Source organism: Pseudorasbora parva, chromosome 16, assembly GCF_024679245.1.
Source record: "Pseudorasbora parva isolate DD20220531a chromosome 16, ASM2467924v1, whole genome shotgun sequence".
In the NCBI taxonomy this organism is placed as follows: Eukaryota; Metazoa; Chordata; class Actinopteri; order Cypriniformes; family Gobionidae; genus Pseudorasbora; species Pseudorasbora parva.
In genome coordinates, this window is record NC_090187.1 from 26,799,521 (window position 1) to 26,810,814 (window position 11,294).

The 11,294-nt window shown below is 39.0% G+C and overlaps 1 protein-coding gene across 4 annotated transcripts in view; it reads left to right on the forward strand.

Annotated features, from left to right (window-relative positions):
* Positions 1–2,957: 2,957 nt before the first annotated feature.
* si:dkey-5i3.5 (uncharacterized protein LOC565091 homolog) overlaps positions 2,958–11,294 on the forward strand; it is a 20,555-nt gene continuing 12,218 nt past the window's right edge. For 2 of the 4 annotated variants that reach the window (XM_067420109.1, XM_067420110.1), the window contains exon 1: positions 2,958–3,177. Coding sequence is in view for 2 of the 4 variants with exons in the window: in XM_067420105.1 (XP_067276206.1) it covers positions 3,078–3,172 (95 nt within the window). In the remaining 2 variants the exon portion in view is untranslated. The remainder of the gene's footprint in view (positions 3,178–11,294) is intronic. The other 2 variants (XM_067420105.1, XM_067420108.1) reach the window with 1 other exon arrangement.

The following is an 11,294-nucleotide window of genomic DNA, read 5'->3' on the forward strand; positions in this document are numbered from 1 at the left end:
TCATGACCGGAAAAGCGAAAAATGCCGCCTGCGACTGTGTTCTGTCATAATAAAAGACCCGCGAGCCGTGTGTTCGGCAACAATCGCTCCAGCGGCCTTGCTCAGCACCACAACACTCGGTCCTGCTCTCCTTCATACTATCATAACAGTAATGTTAATAACTGTATCCACCATGAACATGATTTCTGCCAGAGTCCTATCCTTTTTCACCGGCTGTGAGGTAAAGACCACAAGTCTGAAGATTCTGCGCTCAACTTGGCATCATCAAATTACACCTTTGTTTTGAATAGGCGCCCTCTAGTGGACGGAGAAATTACATAGTGCAGCTTTAATTCATTCCCTCGATTTAGAAATAATTGTAAGTCTGTGGACGGTTTAGCAAGTCGAGGGAACAAAGCAATACATTGTCCGCATGATTTAAAAATCGAGGGAATGAATTAATAAATCATGCACAATTTTTTTTTCTTTCTTGCAGGTCATGTGTGGTGCTGCGTAATGTTTTGAAGCATATGGCAGCAGGTTTGAGCTGGTTTATGCTGGTCAGGGATAAGAAACTCCTTTCAAAAACATTTAAAAAAATCTTACTGACCCCAAACTTTTGAACGGTTCATTCAGTCAAATTTTAATCTCCAGACAGCAGTTGTGTTTTTTTTTTTTTTTAATAGCGGCTACACATTTTCACTGGTTGGTCCTGATCTATGGGTAAATGGGTGGGTGGCAATAGCAGGGCAAACACTTCCATATTCAGAGCATATAAACACTCAATACATATTTAAAGCCACTCCCTTTTAGTGAATCCAGGATGGATGGTCCATTGGGACCCACCAGTGTGTGTGGTCAGACAGAATGAGCAGGATGTAGATCAATCCTTATTAAAACAGACCCCGAGAGAACACAAACTGGGGCAGTCCCATAAAAAGCTAGTTGTGAGAGGACTAGTTAGGGCTCAAGGAATAAAATGGATTAGTATAGCCGAGCAATTAATAAAATTAAAGTAATCACTGTATGTCGCAGTTCATCAGAAAAAAAATATGAATTGATAATTAACCGTGGCATTTGTTGTATGCATATTAATTTGTTTTTGCATATACTAAGCATTGCTTATGTTTGCTCAACTTATGGTGTGTACAGGAAGGCACCAAATGAGCTGGAACTAAAGGGGGGTTTGGTTTAGAACAATGACCCAGATGAGCTGATCAAACATATGACATCAGCATGGCCCACAGCCAGCTCCCCCCAGGCTAGGGGTGGCTTTTACTGCCCTACCAATCATCTGCATCAGTGCTGCTGAGAAGAGGGCTTGGTGGGATGGACCCAGCAATGCTGACTTCTGCAAACAAGACAGCAGCAACAATTCACAGCACACATTCTGCAGAACAGTTCAATTGAACACATGACTATGAAGCAGAGCATCAAGTAAAGATAAGCACAAACAAATTGAAGGTCCAGAAGGACCAGACAAAGACAAAACCCCAAGTTTCAGACCTAACCCTGTCAGTCCGAGTAAAATGTTCACTTGCTGCCTAATATATCCCACCCACTAAAGGTGCCATGGAAATGAGATAATCAGTGTTATTTACTCCACCTGTCATAATGTTATGCCTGATCGGTGGACTATTAAGAGCTAACTCATTTATCATTATCTGTTAACCATGGTAATTTTAGGGTATTGGCTAATGTTTTATTGTACTTATACCGGGGCTCATATGCATATTCATTAATCCATAAACACTAATGAAGCAAGGTTGTAGTTTTACATTCAAGCTATAAGGCATGACACATTTTTTTTTTCACAGGAAAAAAACATTTAAATTTTTAATTTTGGTGATCAAAGATAAGTTTTAAGGAATAACATTATTGACTTTTTTTCACGTATACTAAAGTGTGTTTTAAATAATCCTGAGAACAAGCCCTTGCATAAAACAAAGTAACATTTTAATGTGGGATGCAGACAAATCTGCTAATATAAGGAGCTAAGTTAAATGAGCTCAGTCAATATGTCTGTGGATGGCACACTGGCCAAAAAAGGGAAACCTGGATCCCAAGGATTTGATGATTTTATAATACAATGTAACATTTATTCCCACTGTGCAATTTCAGTGCAATATAATCCCATGTGCATTCGATTCCATTATTCTCATTTCTGCTGCATATTGCCCCCTGTCATATATTAATTGTACAACAATGCACATGGCAAAATATTCTGCCCTCCACTGTAGAGCTTTACAAGCACATCACAGTCATGTTGTGATTTCTGGCTATGGAGAGTATTTGCTGAAAGGATACTGCCCTCTGCAGCTCCACCAAGACATTTCTGGCTGTGAAGTGTGTTTGATTAGCCTATCGTGTTTGATGGCTTTAGCTTCAATAGGAGAAGGCTCTTTATGCTTATGCTCTATTTTTAAAAAAATGTAAAAATGTTAGTCTTCACTGCCACTTATGATCAATTTAAATGTACCAAATTCGTTTTAATGTATGCATATGACAAACATCTCACAATAAATACTACCTTGTCAGCAAGATAATGTTAATTTAAGTTAATTAATAAATTAATTGCTGACAATTGCCAAAGACCCATTAGTTATTTTATACCGCATAGATACGCCTACATGGATCCTGTTATTTACAGCTAAATAAAACATTACTAGACCCGTGGCTCATAATACAAATTAGATTTTTTGTTGTTGTTGTCATGGAGTAATTTGCTTGGAAAAGACTGAAAAAGCTTTGAAGAGCAAACAACGCATAACCTTGTGTTTATTTATTGTATTTGTCGTTTTTTTAATTGAATTTAAAAAATCAGTTGTTCTCAAAACATATAACAAACAATGTTTATCCACATACATGTGCAATAAGTGCCTAAAAGAAATAAAATAAAATAAAATGAAAATGAAAGGGCAATACAAACTCAAATTTCATTCGGCCGCGCCAATGTCATCAAATGACGTCATGCCCGTTCACACGGAAGGCTTCGAATTTTGACAGCTAACGTTGGGCACCCAGGCAGTCGAGTTTTTGGCACAACACACCTGTGTCACGGAGCTTCATGAGAAATTGCGGTGCGAAGAAAAACTCATATGCACTTTGAAGCTTCAGTGTGTCATATGCAACAACATTACAGTGCACGCCAGCATCTGCCTCAGCTCTCAAACCCTGTCAAGCAGCAAGAAACGTAAGGTAAGAAACGCAATAATATCTCTGTTGAAGGCGTTTTTTTTGGCATATTGTCGTTAAACATAAAGTCTGTTTACACATAGACTGACCAGAAGAGATCTGCGACAGTTTATATAATGGCTAAAAAATTATTTTGGTTTTATCCATAGTTTGGCATTGCTAACATGACAGCTAATGTCAACAAGTAACAAACCAGTCACTAAGTTAACGTTACTAACGTTAATCTCCAACTAAAGGCTGCTCAACATAACTCAGTATGTAAGCATAGTAAAGCAGAAGTAACGTTAGTTGTGGTCTTATAAAGCAAACGTTTTCCTGAACTTGTATTTTTACATTTGTTAAAATAAAAGAATAAAAAGCGCTAATGTATGTTAGCTAATTATGTTAGCATATTTAAATGCGCTTGATTTCATGTGATTTTCTGCAGTCATCATCACCATCATCAGACAGCAGTAGATCATCAGGTCTATCTGATGGTGATCTGTGTTTATTTTTAAACTGGGGTTATGTTTTGAATAACATTTTGACTTTGACCTTGGAGCACACACACATAGTTCACATAGTCTGAATTTAGATATGGACTCTTTTCGCAGACAGTGTTGCCAGATTGGATCGACGATTTCCAGCCCAAAAGCTCACCAAAACCCGCCCACTCCAAGAAAAAAAAAAAGTTAAAAACTTTAACTGCCAAAATATTGCGCCATACTTTTGTTGCCATACCAATCAAGGCTGTAAGTACAATTTTATTTCCATTTCCCAGGAAAATGGATCAAATTAGGGAATATGTTAAATGGATTAACAAATACGTTAATGGATTAACAAACATGACTAAAATGTCCAGTTGGAAATTAACTGGTGACTTAAAGGGATAGTTCGCCCAAAAATTAAAATGTGATGTTTATCTGCTTACCCCCAGCACATCCAATAGGTGTGTTTGTTTCTTCTAAAGAACAAAAATGTAAACTTCTGTTGCTCCTATAATGCATGTCAACGGGGTGTTTTCTATGAGAGCCAATATGAAAGTAACAAACACATAGACATACGAATCCATATTAAACCCTGTGGCTCGTGGTGACACATTGATGTCTTAAGACACGAAACGATCGGTTTCTGTTTCAGTTTACGCCATTACTTCCGTTAAAGGGGGGGTGAAACACTCAGTTTCAGTCAATCTCATGTCAATCTTGAGTACCTATAGAGTAGTATTGCATCCTTCATATCTCCGAAAAGTCTTTAGTTTTATCATATTTATAAAAGAAATATGGGCTGTACCGACTCTTTCCGGAAAAAACCGAGCGCCTGGAGGCGTATCGTGTGGGCGGTTTTGCACGTCAGAGTCAGACTAGTGTTATACAGAACAACAATGGAGTAACCGTTAGCGCATTTGAATGACGAAGCACGCGATTGTATCGTTTACTGATGTTTACTCATGCGACGGTAGCCAATAGCAGAGACATTTGAAGTTGATTTACTCAGCGGCTGCTTCCAAAGCAGGACCGAATCTTTATCGCTGGGACCGCTCTGTCAAAAACACACTTCTTTGGCATGATTTGGTGAAGTCCTGTGACAGCAGGGACCGTGGAAATCCACTTTGCGACGCGACTGAAGCGATGCCTTGAAGCTTCCCGTCATTTCTGCGTTCAAATCGGTTCAAATGCAGCGCTACCTTCCCGGAATGCTTTGCTGAAGCGTTGAAGTCGCTCGACGTCACCCATAGGAATAAAGTGGAGCGCGGCGCGTCATAAGTGTTCATGGACGAGTGGATCTGCACCTGAGAGACTGTTTACGGCGTGCATTTCCTCTCTCTCCCTCTAGTTACGCGCGCGCGCGCACCCTTCCGGGAGAAGAGCCCGTACAGCCCATACAAGGACCTTCCGATCTATTTAACGTCAAGTAGACCCATACTCGAAAAAAACTTGCCGAAACTTGTGAGAAACCGGAAGGAGTATTTTTAACACAGAAATACTCCATCAAAAGTCCAACATTAGTTTTTGAAACTTTGTCTATGTTTATGATGGGAATCCAAGTCTTTAAAGGTGTAAAAAGCTCAGTATGCATGAAACAGCATTTCACCCCCCCTTTAAGTAAGGTCAAAAACCCGGCACGATCATAGATATATTTACATAGATACCTCATTTGACCGATCCATGCAGGCATTTATAATGATCGCATTCTTTTTGGATTTTTTGACCTTACTCGACGGAAGTAATGGCGCTGGGAATACTAGATGAGATTTTTCTATTATGTGGTAAAAAAATAACACAAATATTGTTCGGTTTCTCGCAGAAATCGATCGTTTTGTTTCTTTGACATCAATGAGTCACCACGAGTCACAGGGTTAACTATGGATTCGTATGTCTATGTTTTTATTACTCTCATAGAAATACACCCCATTGACATTTATTATACGAACAACGGTTGGAGTTAAAAATCTTCATTTGTTGTTCTACTGAAGAAACAAACACACCTACATCTTACATGGATGCCCTGGGGGTAAGCAGATAAACATCAAATGACATTTTTTTGGTGAACTATCCCTTAACCCTCAGAAAACATGTGCATCATTTTTAATGTCAACAGTAAGAAGCCAATTTAAGTGCAAAAATTGTCCAATATAAGAGATCGGAAAAAGCAATGAAATTAGCAGGCATTTCACACATGCACACAATAATCCGTCAACAAAAATAAAATAACAACAATGCACTTACCTTTGTGTTGCGCTTTCAGAACTACAGTACCCCTGCGTCCCAATTGGCATACTATTATAATATTCGATAATAGAATTAGTATGTCCCAAATCGTAGTATGTTGAAAAGAGTATTACAAAGATACCCGGATGGTTTTACTATTTCCGTTCAGAATTCGAAGCGCGGAATCGACGCACACTCTTAACGCCTGATATTGCCCACAACCTTGCGAGTTGGACGAGGATTCGATTAGAACTACAAACGCAGATAAAAAGTGATAAAAATCTACAAACATGACGGATATGCAAGTCAGACGGTTAAGTTTAATGGTTTAGAAGGTTTGAGTGATGAGTATTTAACCTGACGAAAGTATATTTATTCAGTGCTATCCGCATTATATTTCACCTGCAGCAGCATTGTTAATTTTGTAATGACAGGTTTGGCCATCAATTTTAAATGCGTCATTATATTTAAACTGCAAACACATGAGGAGAGTCTCTGCATTAAAGACCCACACATGGCAAATCAACGTGCAACTACATTTCTCTCCTGATATGGTAAGAAATTAAACTGAATGTGGAGGATTTTAACTGACGAATCTGACGATGATTGACAGGGCAGTTAAACGGTGACGGGATGCACGTAACTAAGCGACAGAGTCCGTTAAAGATGGTGAAGTAGTATGTGCAGAAGCTTGCATACTTTTCTGCTATACACTCAAAAGTATGTACTTTTTCTTCACAAAAAGAGTACATACTTTTAGGATGTAGTATAAGTAGGCGAATTGGGATGCAGCATACATCTTTTGTGAATGAATTTACATATAAAACATGATGCACTTAGCACAGTAAAACTGATTAATTGTTTATTCAAACCTCTTTCAGCTATTGGAGATGTACAGAGTGCAGTCTAGACGGCTTAAAAGTTGCAGAAGTGCTGATCAGTGTTCACATGATGTTGGACAGGAGTCATAGTCCCATATTCGATTTCAATTCAAGCCATGAAAGTGTGTACTCGTCGTCAACTCCAGCTGACTCTGCATGGGCATGTCATGATAACTGACCTTAAGCTGTACATGCACACTTGAGGTTTGTTTATTAACCAATTAGACGGAACTTGCCCAATCTGGCAACACTGTTCACAGACTGTGGCAGCGCGTTTTAGCGGTCATCAGCATGTGATATGTTAAAAGTGTCAAATGACCAAGAATAGTAGGCAAGGTCATCTGCTCTTTGGACCATATGCATTTCATATAAGCCATTTACTGCACCTTCTGCCCAATTCAGGTTGGCCTTTCTTGATCATTTTTAAGGATGTGTTAAAATGACAGGGAGGGGAACTGCAATATTGATTAACAAAAATAATCAGTTTAGGCCATCTAATACTGTTAATGACCCCTAGGGAAGATATGTATTAATACAAGGTTTTATGTATTCTGACCACTGGACTTTATCAAATATTTATGTTCCAAATTTTGATGATTACTTGCCTATGCAATTAAGTTTTCCGTTGCTCAGGCACCAGGCTGGATCTTAGTGTGTGGAAAAAAATGTTTTGTATGGATACAGTACTCCCATCTAGACCACATCCTATCACCAAAAATTACATTTGGAGGAGGATCAATCTAAATGACGGGGGGCTGTGTTCAACTCACTTTCAGTTTTAAACTGCACTCACAAACTTCCCTAAACACTAACCCCTCAAATCTGTACACTTCATGCAAGTCCTTAGACAAAAGTCCAACAGTTGAGACTAGGGTTGGGAAATTATAATCGACTCCACTTCTGGAATCAGATACTTAAGGTCAGGAATCGGATACTTGTTATAAAATTACAATTTTATCGATTCCTCTGTGGGCATTTTAATATTTAATGACCTAACATGTTTTTCCTAGAAAGCCACCTTTCATACTGTATAGTGCGCTGCGCAGTACTGTTCTCCTCTACGGATGGTTGATTTGGACTTAAAAATATAGTCTAAATATTTTCTGGTATTTATTGCGATAACGATATCAATGACGAAATACATTTTGTTCCATTCCCCATTGGTACTTTACGGGCCGCTTGGCAAAGAACGAACCTCTCAAGCGTTCAGTCCATGTGCTCAGCGAGTGAAAATGTATCTGTGTTTACAGGTTCTAGATTGTAGAGGTAATGTTAGCTCCTTGTTTAGCGATAAACTCCTCTGCAGCTTCCACTATAGTGGTTTTCACTCTGCATGTGAGCTGAAAATGTGTCACGTCATAAACTAGGCTTTATCGTTATTATTGCGGAACACCAAATTGAAAGATCTTACAAAAAGAAAACATCAGAAGAAAACATCTTCAAAAGATCAAAGCAATGTTACTATTGGTATGGCAGCTTAAATTGGCCCAAAACTGGTAAATTATAAATTCCATAGATACTGGTAATAACATTTTCTATAACCATATTACTAAAATGATAGATCGGACACTAGCAAATGTCCTGCCTGTATTGGTGAACTACTTTTTTTTTTTTATTCTACAAACAATACTCCATAATGACAAGTTTGTTTGAAATCTTTGCAAATGCATTCAAAGTAAAAAATGAAAAAATCACATAAGCATTCACAGCCTTTGCCATGACATGTAAAATTAAGCTCAGGTGCATCCCTGGTAAATTCAGTTGAATGGACATGGACACATCTGTCTAGAGGTCGACCGATATCTGTGTTTAATAGTGCTGATTTAAAGTCAGGCACGTCCGTGGGCAACCCCATGTTATTGGTGCGGTGGAACATGCTACTGCTGCATGTGAAGGACCCCAAGCCAAAACTTTTGCAAGCTTCAACAAAAGTCCTGGAGGATTTAATGTCTGATATTTCAAAGTCCTATGGCCATATATTTACTATATATTACTAGTAAACTATTAAGTGTTGCTTCACTTAGTGAAAGAAAAAATGAATAGCATAGAACGGTCGGTAACTGGCATAATGCTACAGCTGACTTTAATTATCTAACTTTTAAAAGGTCCTCTGAAAAGCTTTTAGTATGACTGTGTTAGCCTTAACATTATGAATAAACTGGTATGTTCTAAAACTATGACAAAATTTGCTTTTAGGAGATATAAGCATTCAAAATGTACAGTCTCTCACTTCCGTTAAAACTAATCTCAGATTTTGGTGACATCATCGCAGACTTCACTTTCTCGTCAAATCTTCTGTCCAATCAAAATGCTCTCTAGAATCTAAAGCCCGCCCACTACACTGCCGAAGCTAAGGCTGAAATCGGTCAGGAGTTGTTAACGCATTTACTAATTTCTACATGGTGAAAGAAAGGCACATAACACACTATATATGTGATAGGAAACAATTCAGTGTAAATATGCTTTCATTTGAGGTGAATAAAGTCTGTTTTCATGTTAGTTTCACGCACTGCAAATTGTATATTAACAGAACGCTATTGGCTGTTTCAAAAAAGAAGAGGAGCTACTAACAACTGAAGCTGTTTCAGGGGAAATTACGTCAACACATTGAATAATGCGGCACGTTTCAAGGCACTTCAATGGGCCTTTAAAGACTGTAGTCGAAAGCTAGCAGCAGCTTACTTGAAAACATATTAGCCCCAAAGTACTGTTTTATTTTTCAGAATTTCAATCTGTGTGTAGGGGGGAGAAGGCGGCAGCTCTCACAAACACTGCAGTGTGATTGAGGGCTACCGGCTACGTTACTCCATCCCGCTCAAAGACAGCACTGTGCTCAGAGACACAGAGACCTAAGCACCCTCAAACGCAAGCAAAAGCACCCTCAGCTGATACTGTAATAATATACTGAGCACAAAACAAGCCATGAAGTTCAAGGAATTGTCCTTAGAATTCAGAGAAAGGATTGTATCGAGGCACAGATCTGGGGAAGGGTACAGAAAAATGTCTGCAGCGTTAAAGTTCTCAATGATCACAGTGGCCTCCATCATCCATAAATGGAAGAAGTTTGGATCCACGAAGACTCCTCCTAGAGCTGTCCGCCCGACCAAACTGAGCAATTGGGGGAGAAGGGCCTTAGTCAGGGAGGTGACCAAGAACCTGATGGTCACTCTGACAGAGTTCCAGCATTTCTCTGTGGAGAGAGGAGAACCTTCCAGAAGAACAACCATCTCTGCAGCACTCCACCAATCTGTATAATAAAGTGGCCAGACGGAAACACATGACAGCCCACCTGGAATTTTGCCAAAAGGCATCTGAAGGAATCTCAGACCATGAAAAACAAAATTATCTGGTTTAATGAAACAAGATTGAACAATTTGGCCTGAATGGCAAGTGTCATGTCTGAAGGAAACCATGCACTGTTCATCATCTGGTCAAAATCCCTACAGTGAAGCTTGGTGGTGGCAGCATCATGCTGTTGGGGTGTTTTTGGGAGACTAGTGAGGATCAAGGGAAAGATGAATGCAGAAATGTACAAAGACATCCTTGATGAAAACCTGCTCCAAAGCACCCTGGACCTCAGACTGGGGTTCATCTTCCAAACGGTCAATGACCCTAAGTACACAGCCACGATAACAAAGGAGCGACTACGGGACAACTCTGTGAATGTCCTTGAGTGGCCCAGACAGAGCCCAGACTTGAACCCGTTTGAACGTCTCTGGAGAGATCTGAAAATGGCTGTGCACCGATACTCACCCATCCAACCTGATGGAGCTTGAGAGGTCCTGCAAAGAAGAATGGGAGAAACTGCCCAAAAATAGGTGTACCAAGCTTCCTACTCAAAAAGACTTGAGGGTGTAATTGTGGAAAAGGTGCTTGAGAAAAGTATTGAGCAAAGGCTGTAGATACTTATGTACATGTGATTATTTTTTTATTTACATAACAAAATGTGGAAAAAAGGAAGCACTGTGAATACTTTACTTCACCTTTTCTTTACCAACTTTATATCACTCCATCTAGAAGTTTAATTAAAAAAATCTATGCTTCAGATTTGGAATAAACAAGATCACTTTTTTTACACTCCACAGTCCACATGGACATGGTCCTTAAGTTTATGTGTTGTGGCGAAAAATGTGCAGTATTATAACTTTTATGGAATTGCCTTCCCATATGTTTATTGGGTAACTTCGCCAATTGTAGCCGAAAGCAAAGCCATGAGATGAAACTGAAATGTCGTTAGTAATTGCCAAGGGTATTGCAATGAAGTGGAAATCTGATACTGTCATTCCAATGACTGTAGTCCGTGGTTATCGGAGGTTAATAAGTGCACTCCTTTAAAAAAGCTAACATACTGGTTAAGAAAAGAAAGCAAAACATTTGACAGTTTGGCAAACCTTCCTTGTTTATATGGAAAATCCACTGATAGACCAGATTAATTTTTCCGTTGACAAAGGTTTTACAATTGACATTGCACTGTATTGTCTTTTTGTATTATACCATTGTATTATTACTATCAAATTGCTTATAGATGAATACCCCTCCTTTTTATTTA